The sequence below is a fragment of the Lasioglossum baleicum genome, chromosome 8 (genome assembly GCF_051020765.1).
Source record: "Lasioglossum baleicum chromosome 8, iyLasBale1, whole genome shotgun sequence".
In the NCBI taxonomy this organism is placed as follows: domain Eukaryota; kingdom Metazoa; phylum Arthropoda; class Insecta; order Hymenoptera; family Halictidae; genus Lasioglossum; species Lasioglossum baleicum.
The window spans coordinates 2854593-2869730 of record NC_134936.1 but is presented as its reverse complement, the minus strand read 5'-3'; the positions used below and the strand labels follow the sequence as shown (position 1 = coordinate 2869730).

Below are 15138 nucleotides of genomic sequence, written 5' to 3'. Positions count from 1 at the left end.
GTCATAGATCGCCGTGGTAAATACAATTTCTATCTTCTACGTTCGCGAAGTGTCGATATGTGACCGACACGGTTACAGGACGGATGACGTTTTCGAACGCGCGGTTACCCATCGACTCTGCGTACCAATCTGCCGGAAAAACTAAACATGTGTCTGCCGTAAATCTTACAGCGGTCCTTCTCGCGTTCTGTTTTTCGTCTAACCGTCCCGTCGTTTTCGTAAACGTGCTACAGCGTGCATTTCGAATTTCGACAGTCTAAATGCCCTTCCTAAATTCTTTAGAAAAATCTTGCGGAAAATCAGTGTCGTTCGAGCCGCGGTAGAGAGAACATCTCCAAAGACTTGTCAATTCAAAGCTAACGGTTGCTATTAGCTGTGTTTTTGATAGTGATATTTAAACTAATCACTAGACTGCGAATCTTTATGCAAAATAAATGTTGGCTGCCGCTATTACAAGGGACAGGGGAGCCAGACAGATATTTGATTCTTACTGTGATCATTTTAAGAATTTGAAAATAATACATTGGTGTTTTGAAATTATTTTAATCTCTCTACTGTCTTAAAATGCACCTACTCATGTTTGCTACAAACGCATGAAATCCGCAGTCTAGTGATTGCATTACCTGATTTTTGTGATTTGTGCAGCAGTACAAGGGATATGGCAATTATTATTAGTGCATAACTATGTGTTGACAAATGTGAACAGTGATTGTGAGTGTGGAAAAATTTCAAGGCATCTGTGTGAAATAAACATACGAATTATTTATCGATTCGAAAGTGAAAGTTAAATTCTGGATCGTCGACTTGACCGCCCATCCCTTAGGCCTTCTACCACCGGCTGTGCAGTTCGTCGACCAGGCCGTACGTCCCTTGGCTTTCGGTACTGCCGTGTACCTGAAGACATCTGTGCAGTTCGTCACCGAGTGACCCAGTGACACACATTTCGAAGCAGCAAATGGATTTACGGCTGAATACGTGAGTTTTTAATTCAATCAGTTTCTGCTTCTTCTCTTTTTTACGATTATCTCGTAAACTAAAGCCGATCGCCAAAAAGTCTAAAGAGAAATGTTGTTCAGAATCATGGTCTTGACAACGTATCCAAAGCTCATCAAAATCGGAGAGGATTCACATTATCGAGAAACTCTTGTTCGTTGCGATGTCACGGCGTACCACCGACACTCGCTTGCCGGCGCAGCGCGGCGCGGCGGGCCAGGACGCGCTCTGATTGGTCCGTGTTTTTCTTTAATAACTCCTAAACAAAGCCGCAGTTGACATTGGTGCAAAGGAAAATGTCTCTTAGAATGGTCTCAGGAACCACCCCCTTTCGGGATTTTCACGAATTTTGGGACACCCTGTATACTAAGAAATAAGACTGTATTTGAATTTTTTTCTACGAAAAGCAATACTTCTTTGTGTGGAAATTACGAACACTTTAATCAAATCAGGTGTGAAAACTATTTCTTAAAATGTTCACAGACAGAACCCTTGTCGCAACAGTTATTCCGATTAGAAGCACAAAGATGGCGTCCGATAAGACCGAAAACAACTCCAATTTTTACATCAGGAAAGCTGAGAGTGATGTTCGCACTTATAGTGAACTGTTCAAAGAACTTAGAAGGATATTTAAGTAACGTAGTTGGGAAAGGTGAACCGGTCAAAGTTAGCGAATTGTCCGCGCAATTTACTACAGACGTAGTTGGTACTTGCGCTTTCGGAATTAATATGAACTCTATGGGCGAGAGAAAAGGAATTCGAGTTTCGTCGAATGGGCAGGTCTATGTTGGATACAAACATTGAAAACGTTCTACGATTAAAAACGAGTCTATTCTGTCCAAAATTATACGATTTACTTGGATTCGTAGTGCCTGAGAAGATGCTGACCCGTTTCTTTACGAAAATTGTCAAGAGCACGATCAAGTACAGGAGGGAGCACGGGATCTATAGACCGGATTTTATTAACCTACTGTTATGCGGTATCATCCTTCCCGATAAGATTCCAAACTAACATTATCTTCGCCCTTTTGTCCAAAGCTGACTCAAATGTTTGGCTGGACTAAGAACAGCAGAGTTACATGTCCGGTGACACATTTGAGTGCAGACCAAAGGTCCTCATAGAGAATCTATATAAGGAACCCTCTCATTTAGCGGGACTCACTTTCGAGCCGTCAGTTATTTTGAAAAGACGTATACTTTCTGTAAGCGCGATTTCCTGTGAACAATCTGTTGGTGTGGCCTACTCAATAAACTTCAAGTTATAAAGAAGAAAAAGGATTATTTCTCGAGGGAACCCCATCCTTTCCTTCTTCACGGCATAACACTACTAATGGAACTTCAAAACCAGCCAGAACATATAGAAGACGTCGGTAAGTTAATTATTGTTTATAGCACTATATTCACAAGACTAATCTACAATGTACACTAGTGCACCGTTGTTTGAGATGCAACTAGTGGCGATGGGTCTGATAATGGAAGGTGGGTCGTAACTAGTAATGGCGTGCAAAATCCGTGATATATCACATTGATTGTAGAATCACGATCACGATCGTGATTTTAACTTCATGTCTAAATAAAGGATGTCTAAATTCCAGCGAAAACAGACGAAACGCGCTTCCCGCGAAGAACAGGCGGAACGCGTGTTCAGTAGGAGTGCGCGGGTTCCCGCATATACGGGTTCGGGTCGAGCCGGAGAAAGTCGAGCGAGCTCGAGCGAGTACTCGAGACTGAATGTTCGAGTAGCTTGATCGCATCGAGTAGCTTGATCGCATCGGGTAGCTTGATCGCATCGGGTAGCTTGATCGCGTCGGATGCTTGATCGTCACGGATAGCCGGAGACATTCGGATTACATTATTACATAGATTAGCCAAACTCGGACGCGATCTTTTTATACTCGTGATTAAATTTGATTTCGTTTCGGCTATGATTCTGATGATTTCGATGATTTTTTATAATGTTATACAAATCAAAATTTTGAACAAATAATTACAAAAATTTGTATTATTATGTATTATTAAAGTATTATCAATTATTATTCTTTATTTGAACAATTTTTTAAATAAGTAATCTTTTATAATATTTTTAAATAAGTAATCTTTTATAATATTTTTACAAGAACGCTAACAGTCGAATGATTTTAATGGCTTTGTTCACGCGACAGAAACGTGCAATTTCCGCACGTCGTTTGTTTTAGTCTTTCCTTTGTTTTGACGGTTAAAGGTGAGCGCATACTAGATGGTCGCGGGAAGGCCGCGGGAAGGCCAAAGCCGCCGATGGACGTCCACGCGGGAAGAAATCTCTAGCGGGCCGACGGCTCCACAGCAGGGAGCAGGGCTCCCTGAAAGAAAGGTCCCTTTCCCTAAAAGAGGTGGGGAGCCCACGGAGACCTTTATTTCTGCCACGCACAGCAGGTAGCCCTGCTCCCTTGCCGCATGGACGTCCATCGGCGGCTTTGGGCGTCCATCGGCGGCTTTGGCCTTCCCGCGGCCTTCCCGCGACCATCTAGTATGCGCTCACCTTAAAACGACTTTGTTGCATTTCAGATTATTAAGATACAGCTAATGTCCGATACTAGGTGCTGTCCGGGGCTAGGGGAACTCCCCCTATATAAATATATATATATATATTACAGATATTTATTTATTTAAATAATCGTTTTGACAATAAATTCTTATTGAAACAATAATTCAAATAATGTAAAATAAACAAGTTTCTATACATTATAAAAATTTATTTATTTAAAAATTGTTTAAATAAATAATAATAAATAGCTATATAAATAATAAGTATACAAACGGATTTGTATACATTATATTTTGCAGCATAAAAATTTATTTAAATAATTGTTTAAATAATAAATATGTATTTAAATAATGAGTATATAAATAAAATTGTAAATATTACAAAAGATTACTTATTTAAAAAATTGTTCAAATAAAGAATAATAATAGATAATAGTTTAATAATACATAATAATACTAATTTTTGTAATTATTTGTTCAAAATGTTGATTTATATAACATTATAAAAAATCATCGAAATCATCAGAACCATAGCCGAAACCGAAATCCACAACGGAAATATATATACAGGGTGTCCCAAGACCCCTTCGACTCCGGGAAATGGGAGGTTCCTTAGGTCACTTGAAGCAACATTTTCCTTTGCACCAATGTCAGCCGGGGCTTTGTTTAGGAGTTATTAACGAAAAACACGGACCAATCAGAGCGCGACCTAGACGCGCGATGGCACGTTCAGCCCGCCGCGCCGGGAGACGAGTGCGGTGTAACGCCGCGATGCCGCAACGAACAAGAGTTTCTCGAGATTATGTGAATCTTCCCCGATTTGGATGAGTTTTGGATATGTTGTCAAGACCATGATTCTGAACAACATTTCCCTTTACAGTTTTTGTCGGTCGGAAGAACTTTACTTGTCAATTCATATGGGTGGATCTCTTTACCCGACTTACGGCAACTTTACCCGAACGAGGGAAAAAGCAGAAACTGATTGTATTAAAACCTCACTTATTCAGCCGTAAATCCATTTGCTGCTTCGAAATGTGTGTCACTGGGTCACTCGGTGACGAACTGCACAGATGTCTTCAGGTATACGACAGTACTGAAAGCTAAGGGACGTACGGCCAGGTCGACGAACTGCACAGCCGGTGGTAAAAGGCCTAAGGGATGCGGGGTCAAGTCGACGATCCAGAATTTCACTTTCACTTTCGAATCGATAAATAATTCGTATGTTTATTTCACACAGATGCCTTGAAATTTTTCCACACTCACAATCACTGTTCACATTTGTCAACACATAGTTATGCACTAATAATAATTGCCATTGTTCAAGACTGGCGCGCCAAGGCGCCATGTTGTCTCGCCCGATGACGCGAACGCGGCAAGGCTGTTGCGACTTCAGCCAAGTCGAGCGCGTGGCGTATGCCGTCGAGGCTCACGCGGGCATTAGGCTAAGCGTGTGATTGGTTGAAACCCATTCTCGATCTTTCTGGAACGTTCTAGCATGCTCAACCGGAACCACCGGCTCGTGACGAACTTCCAGAAGGATCGAGACAACAAAAGAGACAGACAACCGTGGTCTCGCTCTCAGTCGTTACCGCATGTCAAACGAACAGCTGTTCTTTGTATTCAAAAGTGCTCTTTGCGTTTATTCATTTTTCTCAAGTTAGTTAGTACATGTTTCATTTTCATTTTCGCCGACAATTTGTGCAATATAAGTGCAAATACAGTTATTTATTGTAGATCCGATTCTCACAATCATTTACTCTTTACACAGTCCATTTGCTTCACATTCAAATCCATCCGTTACATTCACACGTCCATTCCTAACGATCCTCGCACTCGCAAACTCAAATCTGATTCTCTTTTCGCACAAAACATCCTTTCGGTCAATCAGAGACTGATACAACACAATTTTGGTCCTTCGAGCCGGATCCTCCACGTGTCTGGCATCTTCCTTTCAAGGATCTACAATACAAAGTTTAGTGTGGTGGTAAATCAGTGACTTACCTGCAAGAAATTCAATCAGCGAATCAGCCGCATCTCATAATGGATTTGTCGTACGATGATCTGCTCCATAAACAGAACCAAGTTGGAGGGAAAATCACTCGCCTCGTCGACAACTTTAAGAAATCAGTTGCGCAAGCTAGGATGACTGAGAGCGACGTTGAATCCCGGCTGGAACTCCTTGAAGCCTACTGGACACGGTTTCAAGAAAACCATGACCTGTTGACGTACGTTCACAAAGCTGCAATCACGGACAGCGACTACGTCAAGAATGACATGGCTGACGCCGTGGAGGAGGCCTATTTAACGCAGAAGAGCCGGCTTCGCGATTTGGCGAAGCTATTTGCCAGAAACAATGACAAAGGGACAATTCATACTCCAGAGGATGATGCTTCAAGCTCTGGATCATCATCCCTCCCACGGATGCAGCTACCGCAATTCAATGGGGCGTATGTCGACTGGCCCTCCTTCAAAGATCGCTTCCTGTCAATGATAGAGCGGAATAAACGACTGAGTGATGTAGATAAGCTCCATTACCTGAAAGGCGCTCTTCAAGATCAAGCCGAAGACCTCATAAAGGATCTGCCTACAACAAACGAAAATTATACCAAGGCTTGGAACATTCTCCAGGAGTACTTTGAGAACAAGCGTATTCTCGTGCGATCCTGTCTGGACAAGCTGGCTGCACTTCCCAAAATGAAAGAAAGCTCGGTGCAGGAGATGACTCAAATTCAAAAGGGGGTCTCCACCGTCGTCAATACCCTGGAAGGTCTCGGAAGACCGATTGACAAGACAGAAGACTGGTTTGTTTACTCCATAGTGAACTTGTTCGATCCGAAGACCAGAGATAAATGGGAAGAGAGCATTACCGTCAGCAGCGAACCACCGTCCTGTGCAACCTTGAAGGATTTCATGATCAAAAGGCTCCAGATGATGCAGGCGTCACCAAGCACTGCATCCACCAATCCGAACGAAGAGTGCAATGAGAAACCAACCAGATTCGGCAAGACACGAACGGGTTCAGGTTTCTCTAAGGCCAAAGCTGCAACGAGCACTGCGAGAATCAATCATGCTGAGAAGAAACATCGCCAGATTGTCTGTGTGATGTGTTCCAAGGATCATTACCTGATGTATTGTCCATCGTACAAGGGAAGCCCAGCGAATGAGCGGAGGAAAATCGTAGAGAAGCATCAACTCTGCACCAATTGCCTCGGAAACCACACCATTGCAACCTGTCCTTCAACAAGGGGCTGCTCCTCATGTGGGGAACGTCACCACACCACTCTCCATGAATCATCAAAGGACGGCTCCACTCACCAGAAGACAACCCATCACGCCCAGGATTGTCGCAACAGATCTGGTGAAGTATTGCTAGCGACAGCCATAATAAATGTTTCAGATCGTTACGGTCGACGCCACGCAGTCAGAGCACTCATTGATCAAGGCTCTGAGATCACAATGATGAGTGAAGGGCTGGCACAACGGCTTCAACTTCCTAGAGCGTCCGCTTCAGTCGACATCTATGGAGTAGGAGGACAGCAGCTCGCGAGGGCTCGAGGAAGAGTGACGCTGGACATTTCAGCCACCAGAGTGGACGACCCAATCAAGGTCACAGCAGTGATCCTCTCAAAACTCACTGCCTACACTCACGGCCGTGCCAGACAACAACAAGGATGGAAGCATTTAGAGGGACTACAGTTGGCCGATCCCTCGCCAGCAACAGGGACACCCATCGAAGTCCTGATTGGAGCTGACGTCTACCCCGCTATCATAAAGGAGGGAATAAAGAAAGGTGCCCCAAATCAACCCATTGGGCAACTTACCATCTTCGGCTGGGTCATCATCGGAATGGCAGGCGCACAATCCAACTCTATGCACGCTCAAGTGCATCAGATGACCCTTGGCGACCCTCTGAGTTCACTCGTGCGGAGATTCTGGGAACAAGAGGATCTTTCGGACACAGCCTCCTCGTGGACCGCAGACGAACAGGAGTGCGAGAATCATTTCGCTACCACTCACTCACGCACTTCAGAAGGTCGCTACCAGGTGAGGCTTCCCTTTAAATCTAAAGCTCCAATCACGTCTGGTTCAAGGTCGGCAGCATGGCATTCACTCAAACGGATGGAGCAACGCTTCAAGGGAAACGAAGAATTCAAGGGCCTGTACCACGACTTCATGAATCAATATGAAGAACTCGGTCACATGTCACCAGTCCGAGAAGCAACGAATGAGAGGCATGCTCACTATCTTCCGCATCATGGGGTCCTGAAACCATCCAGCACCACCACAAAACTGAGAGTGGTCTTCAATGGGTCATGGTCCGAGCAGTCACAATCCTCACTCAACGATGCGCTTCATGTTGGTCCGAATCTCCTCCCTCAGCTCTCTGACGTCATACTCAGATGGCGTAAACACCGGTTTGTTGTGACAGCTGATATAACCAAAATGTACCGGCAGATCCTGGTACATCCCGAGGATCGTGATTTCCAACGTATACTCTGGAGACAAACAGAAACTCAGCAGGTATGCGAATATCAGTTGAACACCGTTACTTACGGACTCTCTTGTGCTCCCTACTTAGCGGTTCGGACATTGCGACAACTGGCAGAAGATGAGAGCATTCACTACCCAAAGGGTGCACTGGCCATCAAGGAAGATGCATACGTTGACGACGTCTTGACAGGAGCCGATACATTCTCGGAGTTAGAGGAAACCGCCAATCAACTTAATCAGCTGTGCAGGGCGGGCGGCTTTCCTCTCCAGAAGTGGGCATCCAATGTAGCTGAACTGCACCAAATCACTTCAGATGTGATACAAAGTTCAGCTACGCAGCCCGTGGCTAGCGGAAATCAACCGAAGGAGCCAAAAACATGGACCGACAGCGTGCACTCAGCGCTTGGTCTCCAATGGTCACCCCACGATGACAGTTTCCGGTTCTCCATTGCTGATGCCGCACTCCAATCTCCAACCAAGCGCATCGTGGTCTCCAAATCGGCTCAGTTATTCGATCCTTTGGGATGGTTAACCCCAGTCATAGTACGCGCCAAAATAGCCATACAATCCACATGGTTGCTGGGACTAGACTGGGACGAGCCACTTCCTCCCACGTTGGCTGACGATTGGGCTTCATTGTGCGCTGATTTGAAGGCACTCGAGAGGGTGAGAGTACCTCGAACCTTGTTTCACAGCGCACACCATAAACAGATGGAGATACATGGGTTCGCCGATGCCTCGGAGCGGGCTTACGGTGCAGTCCTCTACCTAAGAGCGAAGGATGAGAATGATCACTGGAGAGTCACCTTAATCACAGCCAAAAGCAAGGTAGCACCAATAAAACAGGTTTCATTACCACGTTTAGAACTCTGCGCAGCACATCTTCTCGCTCGACTGGCACAAAGAACCATGGCAACACTGCGCATCGACGACACTACGATGCACTTGTGGTCAGATTCCACGGTCACCCTAGGATGGATTCAGGCGCATCCGAGCAGGTGGAAAACCTATGTGGCAAACAGAGTAGCAGACATCCAGAGAAGGGTCCCCGAGGCGCAGTGGCATCACGTGGCAGGTGTCAACAACCCTGCTGACTGTGCATCGCGAGGACTTTCCCCTTCTCAACTGCTGCAATGGACCTTGTGGTGGGATGGTCCTGGATTCCTCCATAGCGATGAACACTTCGCTCCGTCAAGACCGGATAATCATGACCACCTACCAGAAAGGAAAGAGCAATTAGTTGCCGTTGTCAACAGCGCTAAAGAGAATGCTGAGGACAACGAGATCCTGATCAGATTTTCCTCGCTCAACAAGCTGCTACGGGTCACCGCATGGTGTCGACGTTGGCTTAAGGGACGACGCAACGCATCAATGACCACATCCAGAAGCACTCTCAAAGATCCAAGCTCTCCAGTCCTCAACATCGAAGAGATCAGTGAAGCAGAAAAGGGCTGGATACAACTAGTCCAGAAGTCCCACTACAAGGACGAGATAACGTCGTTGACTACAGGAGGTTGCATCCATTCAAGGAGTGTCCTCTCACCTCTGTTCGCAACTTTGGATGACGACAACCTGCTGAGAGTCGGAGGCCGCCTGAGCAACGCATCCTTAAATCCTGACGAGGCTCATCCTATTATCCTGCCTCCCAAGTCCCATTTAACACTGTTGTACATTGGTTTCAGCCATCAGAGAACAATGCATGGGGGAGTGCAAGCTACATTGGGAGCCATACGCCAGCGGTTTTGGATCCCTAAAGGACGGTCAATGGTCAAAGCAGCAATTCGTAAATGTATTACTTGCCTGCGATGGCGGGCGGTACCCGCACGTCAGCTGATGGGCCAGCTGCCAGGGCACAGAGTCACTCCGGCTCGTCCCTTTCATTCCACCGGAGTCGACTATGCTGGACCAATATGGCTGCGGACCTCTCCAGGGCGTGGTCACAAGGCAATGAAGGGCTACTTCGCAGTGTTCGTGTGCATGGTGACCAAGGCTGTGCACCTAGAAGTAGTGTCCAATTACTCATCCGAGGCCTTCCTAGCAGCATTCAGGAGGTTCACTTCTCGTCGAGGTCTTTGTGCCCACTTGTATAGCGACTGTGGGACAAATTTCCAGGGTGCAGACAGGGAATTACGCAGCCTCTTCAGCGCCAGCAGCCGGGAGAACAGCAGCCTCAGGAACCAAATGAGTGACTTGCGGACGCAGTGGCACTTCAACCCGCCAGCCGCGCCTCACTTTGGTGGTTTGTGGGAGGCTGCTGTCAAATCCACGAAGCACCACCTGCGGAGAACCATAGGAGAAGCTCGGCTCACCTTTGAGGAAATGACCACGCTCCTCACGCAAGTCGAGGCCTGCCTAAATTCAAGGCCCTTAGCAGCGCTTTCCGATGATCCCACTGATTTATCGGCACTAACTCCTGGGCATTTTCTCGTAGGCACTGCATTGAATGCGCTTCCAGAACCGTCACTACGGGAGAAGGAAGTCAATCGGCTCACGCGATGGCAACTTGTTACAAAAATGCGAGATCAGTTTTGGTCGAGATGGAAACGAGAGTATCTGCATGGACTCACCACTCGATCAAAATGGCGCCATCCGCAGGACGACCTCATACCCGGCCGTCTATGCATCGTCACCGGAGAAATGACGCCGCCTTCTCGGTGGCCACTCGCACGAGTAAAGGAAGTCTATCCAGGCAGCGATGGGAAAGTTCGAGTAGTTAAGGTGGTCACAGCAAATTCCGAATACGTAAGACCCGTACAAAAGCTCATCGTCTTACCAATCGACGCGAACGATCGGTAAACAGATCAATTCACCGCGCGCGCGTACTATTCATCATCAATGATCGAATACTATTATATAATACACACGTAGTACGCGATCCATTTCAAACTGCGCAAGCGCGATTCATTGACGATGCCAGCCGTGACGTCACGTCTAACCTCACCTGCGAGCGTCTCATCTTCCTGTTATAGCGACGTAGTTCAATCCAATGTTCACTGTATTAATCCACTAGTTTCATCAAGCACAGCAACAAGTCGTTCATTCATCACCAACACTTGAGCTCACGGGAACTTCGACAAGTCGAGGCGGGCGGCATGTTCAAGACTGGCGCGCCAAGGCGCCATGTTGTCTCGCCCGATGACGCGAACGCGGCAAGGCTGTTGCGACTTCAGCCAAGTCGAGCGCGTGGCGTATGCCGTCGAGGCTCACGCGGGCATTAGGCTAAGCGTGTGATTGGTTGAAACCCATTCTCGATCTTTCTGGAACGTTCTAGCATGCTCAACCGGAACCACCGGCTCGTGACGAACTTCCAGAAGGATCGAGACAACAAAAGAGACAGACAACCGTGGTCTCGCTCTCAGTCGTTACCGCATGTCAAACGAACAGCTGTTCTTTGTATTCAAAAGTGCTCTTTGCGTTTATTCATTTTTCTCAAGTTAGTTAGTACATGTTTCATTTTCATTTTCGCCGACAATTTGTGCAATATAAGTGCAAATACAGTTATTTATTGTAGATCCGATTCTCACAATCATTTACTCTTTACACAGTCCATTTGCTTCACATTCAAATCCATCCGTTACATTCACACGTCCATTCCTAACGATCCTCGCACTCGCAAACTCAAATCTGATTCTCTTTTCGCACAAAACATCCTTTCGGTCAATCAGAGACTGATACAACACAATTTACAGCACAATTTATCCCTTGTCCTGTTGCACAAATCACAACAATCAGGTAATGCAATCACTAGACTGCGGATTTAATGCATTTGTAGCAAACATGAGTAGGTGCATTTTAAGACACTAGAGAGATTAAAGTAATTTCAGAACACCAATGTATTATTTTCAACTTCTTAAAATGATCACAGTAAGAATCAAATATCTGTCTGGCTCCTGTCCGTTGTAATAGCGGCAGCCAACTTTCATTTTACATAAAGATCCGCAGTCTAGTGATTAGATTAAATAATCGTTTAATTAGTTTAAGCAATTATTATTAGTGCATAACTATGTGTTGACAAATGTGAACAGTGATTGTGAGTGTGGAAAAATTTCAAGGCATCTGTGTGAAATAAACATACGAATTATTTATCGATTCGAAAGTGAAAGTGAAATTCTGGATCGTCGACTTGACCGCGCATCCCTTAGGCCTTCTACCACCGGCTGTGCAGTTCGTCGACCTGGCCGTACGTCACTTAGCTTTCGGTACTGTCGTATACCTGAAGACATCTGTACAGTTCGTCACCGAGTGACCCAGTGACACACATTTCGAAGCAGCAAATGGATTTACGGCTGAATAAGTGAGTTTTCAATACAATCAGTTTCTGCTTCTTCTCTCGTTTGGGTAACGTTGCCGTAAGTCGGGTAAAAAGATCCACCCATATGAATTGACAAGTAAAGTTCTTCCGCGACCGACAAAAAGTCTAAAGGAAATGTTGTTCAGAATCATGGTCTTGACAACATATCCAAAGCTCATCCAAATCGGGTAAAAGATAGTACAATCGATCGATTTACAATTAAAAGTTTTTACATTTATCGCGTAAACTAAAGCCGGCCGACAAAAACTGTAAAGGGAAATGTTGTTCAGAATCATGGTCTTGACAACATATCCAAAGCTCATCCAAATCGGGGAGGATTCACATAATCTCGAGAAACTCTTGTTCGTTACGGCATCGCGGCGTTACACCACGCTCGTCTCCCGGCGCGCCGCACAGTGGTCTAAAACGCGAAATTTAGTGACATTTTGCCCAAAAACCAACTGTATCATATAGATATCTGTTGAGTGTTTATTGCTTTCTAAATATCCATCAACCTCGAAAATGAAAATATTAATAAAATTTAATAAAAACCATTAATGTAACAAACAGATAAAGTTGGAAGTTTTGAAGGTAGCCTTTCTCATGGAAAAAATTGCTTTTCTTCTTTAAGATGCCCTGACGATCCTTTTTAATATTTTCCTTCCAATTTTTTTTTAAATGAAAGGTTTATCTTTAAGCTGTAAATTACTATTTGTCAATTGAAAATTAGTATTTGTAATGCATTAAAAATGTTACGCTAAACGTAATGAAGAAAATTTGCAAAATTATCAAGACTTCGCAAGGAATATCTTTTGAGTCATAAGAGGTCATAGAATTTGACAAAATGGAATATTTTCAGCATACTTTCCTCTATGTAGTCATGCAAAAATCATTTCCTAGATCGTCCTATATCAAAAGTTATTATTGTTTAAAGTCGCCCGTGTGTCTGTGCGTATTGGTTCTCGCATCTATCGTCGGGACTCCGTGACAACTAAGAAACACTTTAGACTTGAAACACTTCAAATCTTTATGCTATGCTACAATTTTTTGAGCGTTATATACTATGTTTTTCCTTTTTATTTAAATTTTGTTTTGTGCAGTTTATATTTAGTGCGTACCTCAGTATACTTTATGCATTAGTTCAGTATTATACCATCGTTTAGTACAGTTTATATTAATATACAAGGAGAATTAAGTATAATTCTCCGAACGCGTTGTATACGTTTCAAACACTCATCTTATACGACCGTTTCTCCCACCAATATTCAGAAAAAAATGCTATCGATGAATTGGTTCGCCCGATCGTCAATTTCACGCCTACTCCAAACTTATATTGTTGTCACTTCGTTCATCATCACACACTCACTGCAACATACTTTAACTCAGCACGAGTCATACGTTGTTTACAGTAATTTATATTTTGTATTTGTTATATAATTTGTGTTTGTTATATTGCGTTTATATTTATATTGCGTGTTTGCGTTTATATTTTGTGTTTGTTATATCTCGTTCGTGATAAAATATATCGTTCCACTAATATTTGGTAAGTACATAAATAGTTGGACATTTATTACGTTAACTATTTTCCGTGTTTAACATTTCTTCCTTTATTATTCTGCTATTTGTTATTTATTAAGAATGGAGGCGTTTATTAGCTCGCTTTCTTGTTTGTTTGTTTGTTTGTTTGTTTGTCTGTTCGTCTGTTTGTCTGTTCGGTGGCAAATTTTGCAATAGATTTTATTATTGTTTACATTTCACTTTGTGCATTATACAGGTACTATAGATTGTGAATTTATAAGGATCAGATAAATTTTCTCCGGAGGCTTTGGAAAATCAAGAAACAAATTTTATTCAAATAGCGATTTCTCAAAAATTTAGAAAAATAACATATTGACTAGCTGAATGTATTCCGTCTCAAAAAAATTTGCTAGAAGTTGTTAAATTTGTAAATATGTTTAAAAAAATAGTAAAAAAAACTATTACATAAACGAAAAGTATACCACATTATACATTATTAAATAAGATTACATGTTAATATCCTGCACCCCAAATTTCACGTCGATATCTTTAATAACTTAGAAGTTATACCAAAATGTCACTAAATTTCGCGTTTTAGACCACTGTGCGCCGTACACGAGCAAAGAAACTCGGTGGCGACGATGTGGGACGAGGGGGTCACGATTGCAGTACACCGGTCGTTAGTGGCGATCGTCACTATTTGTGATGAAGTGTTATGAAGGTCGGGGGCCCGAGGACCTTTTTCCAAGGTGCGGTCCTGCAACTGGAATCAGTCGTGTTGCGAGGAGCGCCAATAGGGAAATTCGGTAATGCGAAAGGAGCGGGGGGAACTAGAATCGATGCGTTCCGTCGACACGAGAATCAAGGGATCACTGTCGCGCTAGTCCTTCGAGAGAATCGTTACGAATCTCGCCTTTAGATGAGTTAGAGTTCCGAGTCCCGTTCGACTGAGTAATTTCGTGTCGCGGGTGGTTTTCGCGTTCCAGTAAGAATGATAGTTTCGAAGCCGAATCTCGGGGCTGAAGTAACAACCCGGTCAACGAATCCCGTGCGCAGGATAGCGAAACCGTAACGGTGAGTCCACCAAGTGATTCCTTGTTCTTAGTTTTCGTGTTAGTTCGCAGATATGATGTGAGGACGACATGTCATCGTCTCGTCCTCGATATTTTGGTGTGAACTCGAACTCGCGTCCGTTTAGTGGGCGCTGTGAGTTTTTGGTAGAGCAGTTCCCCTCAGTTCTTATTTCGGAAGTCTTCCTCAGGAGCCGTGGCGGAATTGAATAGTTTGGCGTACGGAAATTTGTTAACGCGAGGAGAGTCTCG

At 44.2% G+C, this 15138-nt stretch overlaps 1 protein-coding gene across 1 annotated transcript; it reads left to right on the top strand.

Annotated features, from left to right (window-relative positions):
* The first annotated feature begins 5556 nt into the window (after positions 1–5556).
* Positions 5557–14888, top strand: LOC143211632 (uncharacterized). Its single transcript, XM_076429463.1, has 5 exons — positions 5557–10799; positions 11018–11195; positions 11279–11440; positions 11553–11739; positions 14803–14888. The coding sequence occupies exons 1-5, from the start codon at positions 5557–5559 to the stop codon at positions 14886–14888; spliced, it is 5856 nt and encodes a 1951-aa protein (XP_076285578.1).
* The last annotated feature ends 250 nt before the right edge of the window (positions 14889–15138 follow it).

Excerpts from the sequence above, each read along its gene's own strand:
- LOC143211632 (XM_076429463.1), top strand. The coding sequence starts at position 5,557 with ATGGATTTGTCGTACGATGATCTGCTCCATAAACAGAACCAAGTTGGA. Across the intron at positions 11,196-11,278 it reads AGCCAAGTCGAGCGCGTGGC|CATGCTCAACCGGAACCACC; the intron begins GTATGCCGTCGA and ends GGAACGTTCTAG. Across the intron at positions 11,740-14,802 it reads GCACAAATCACAACAATCAG|TAAGAATGATAGTTTCGAAG; the intron begins GTAATGCAATCA and ends TTCGCGTTCCAG.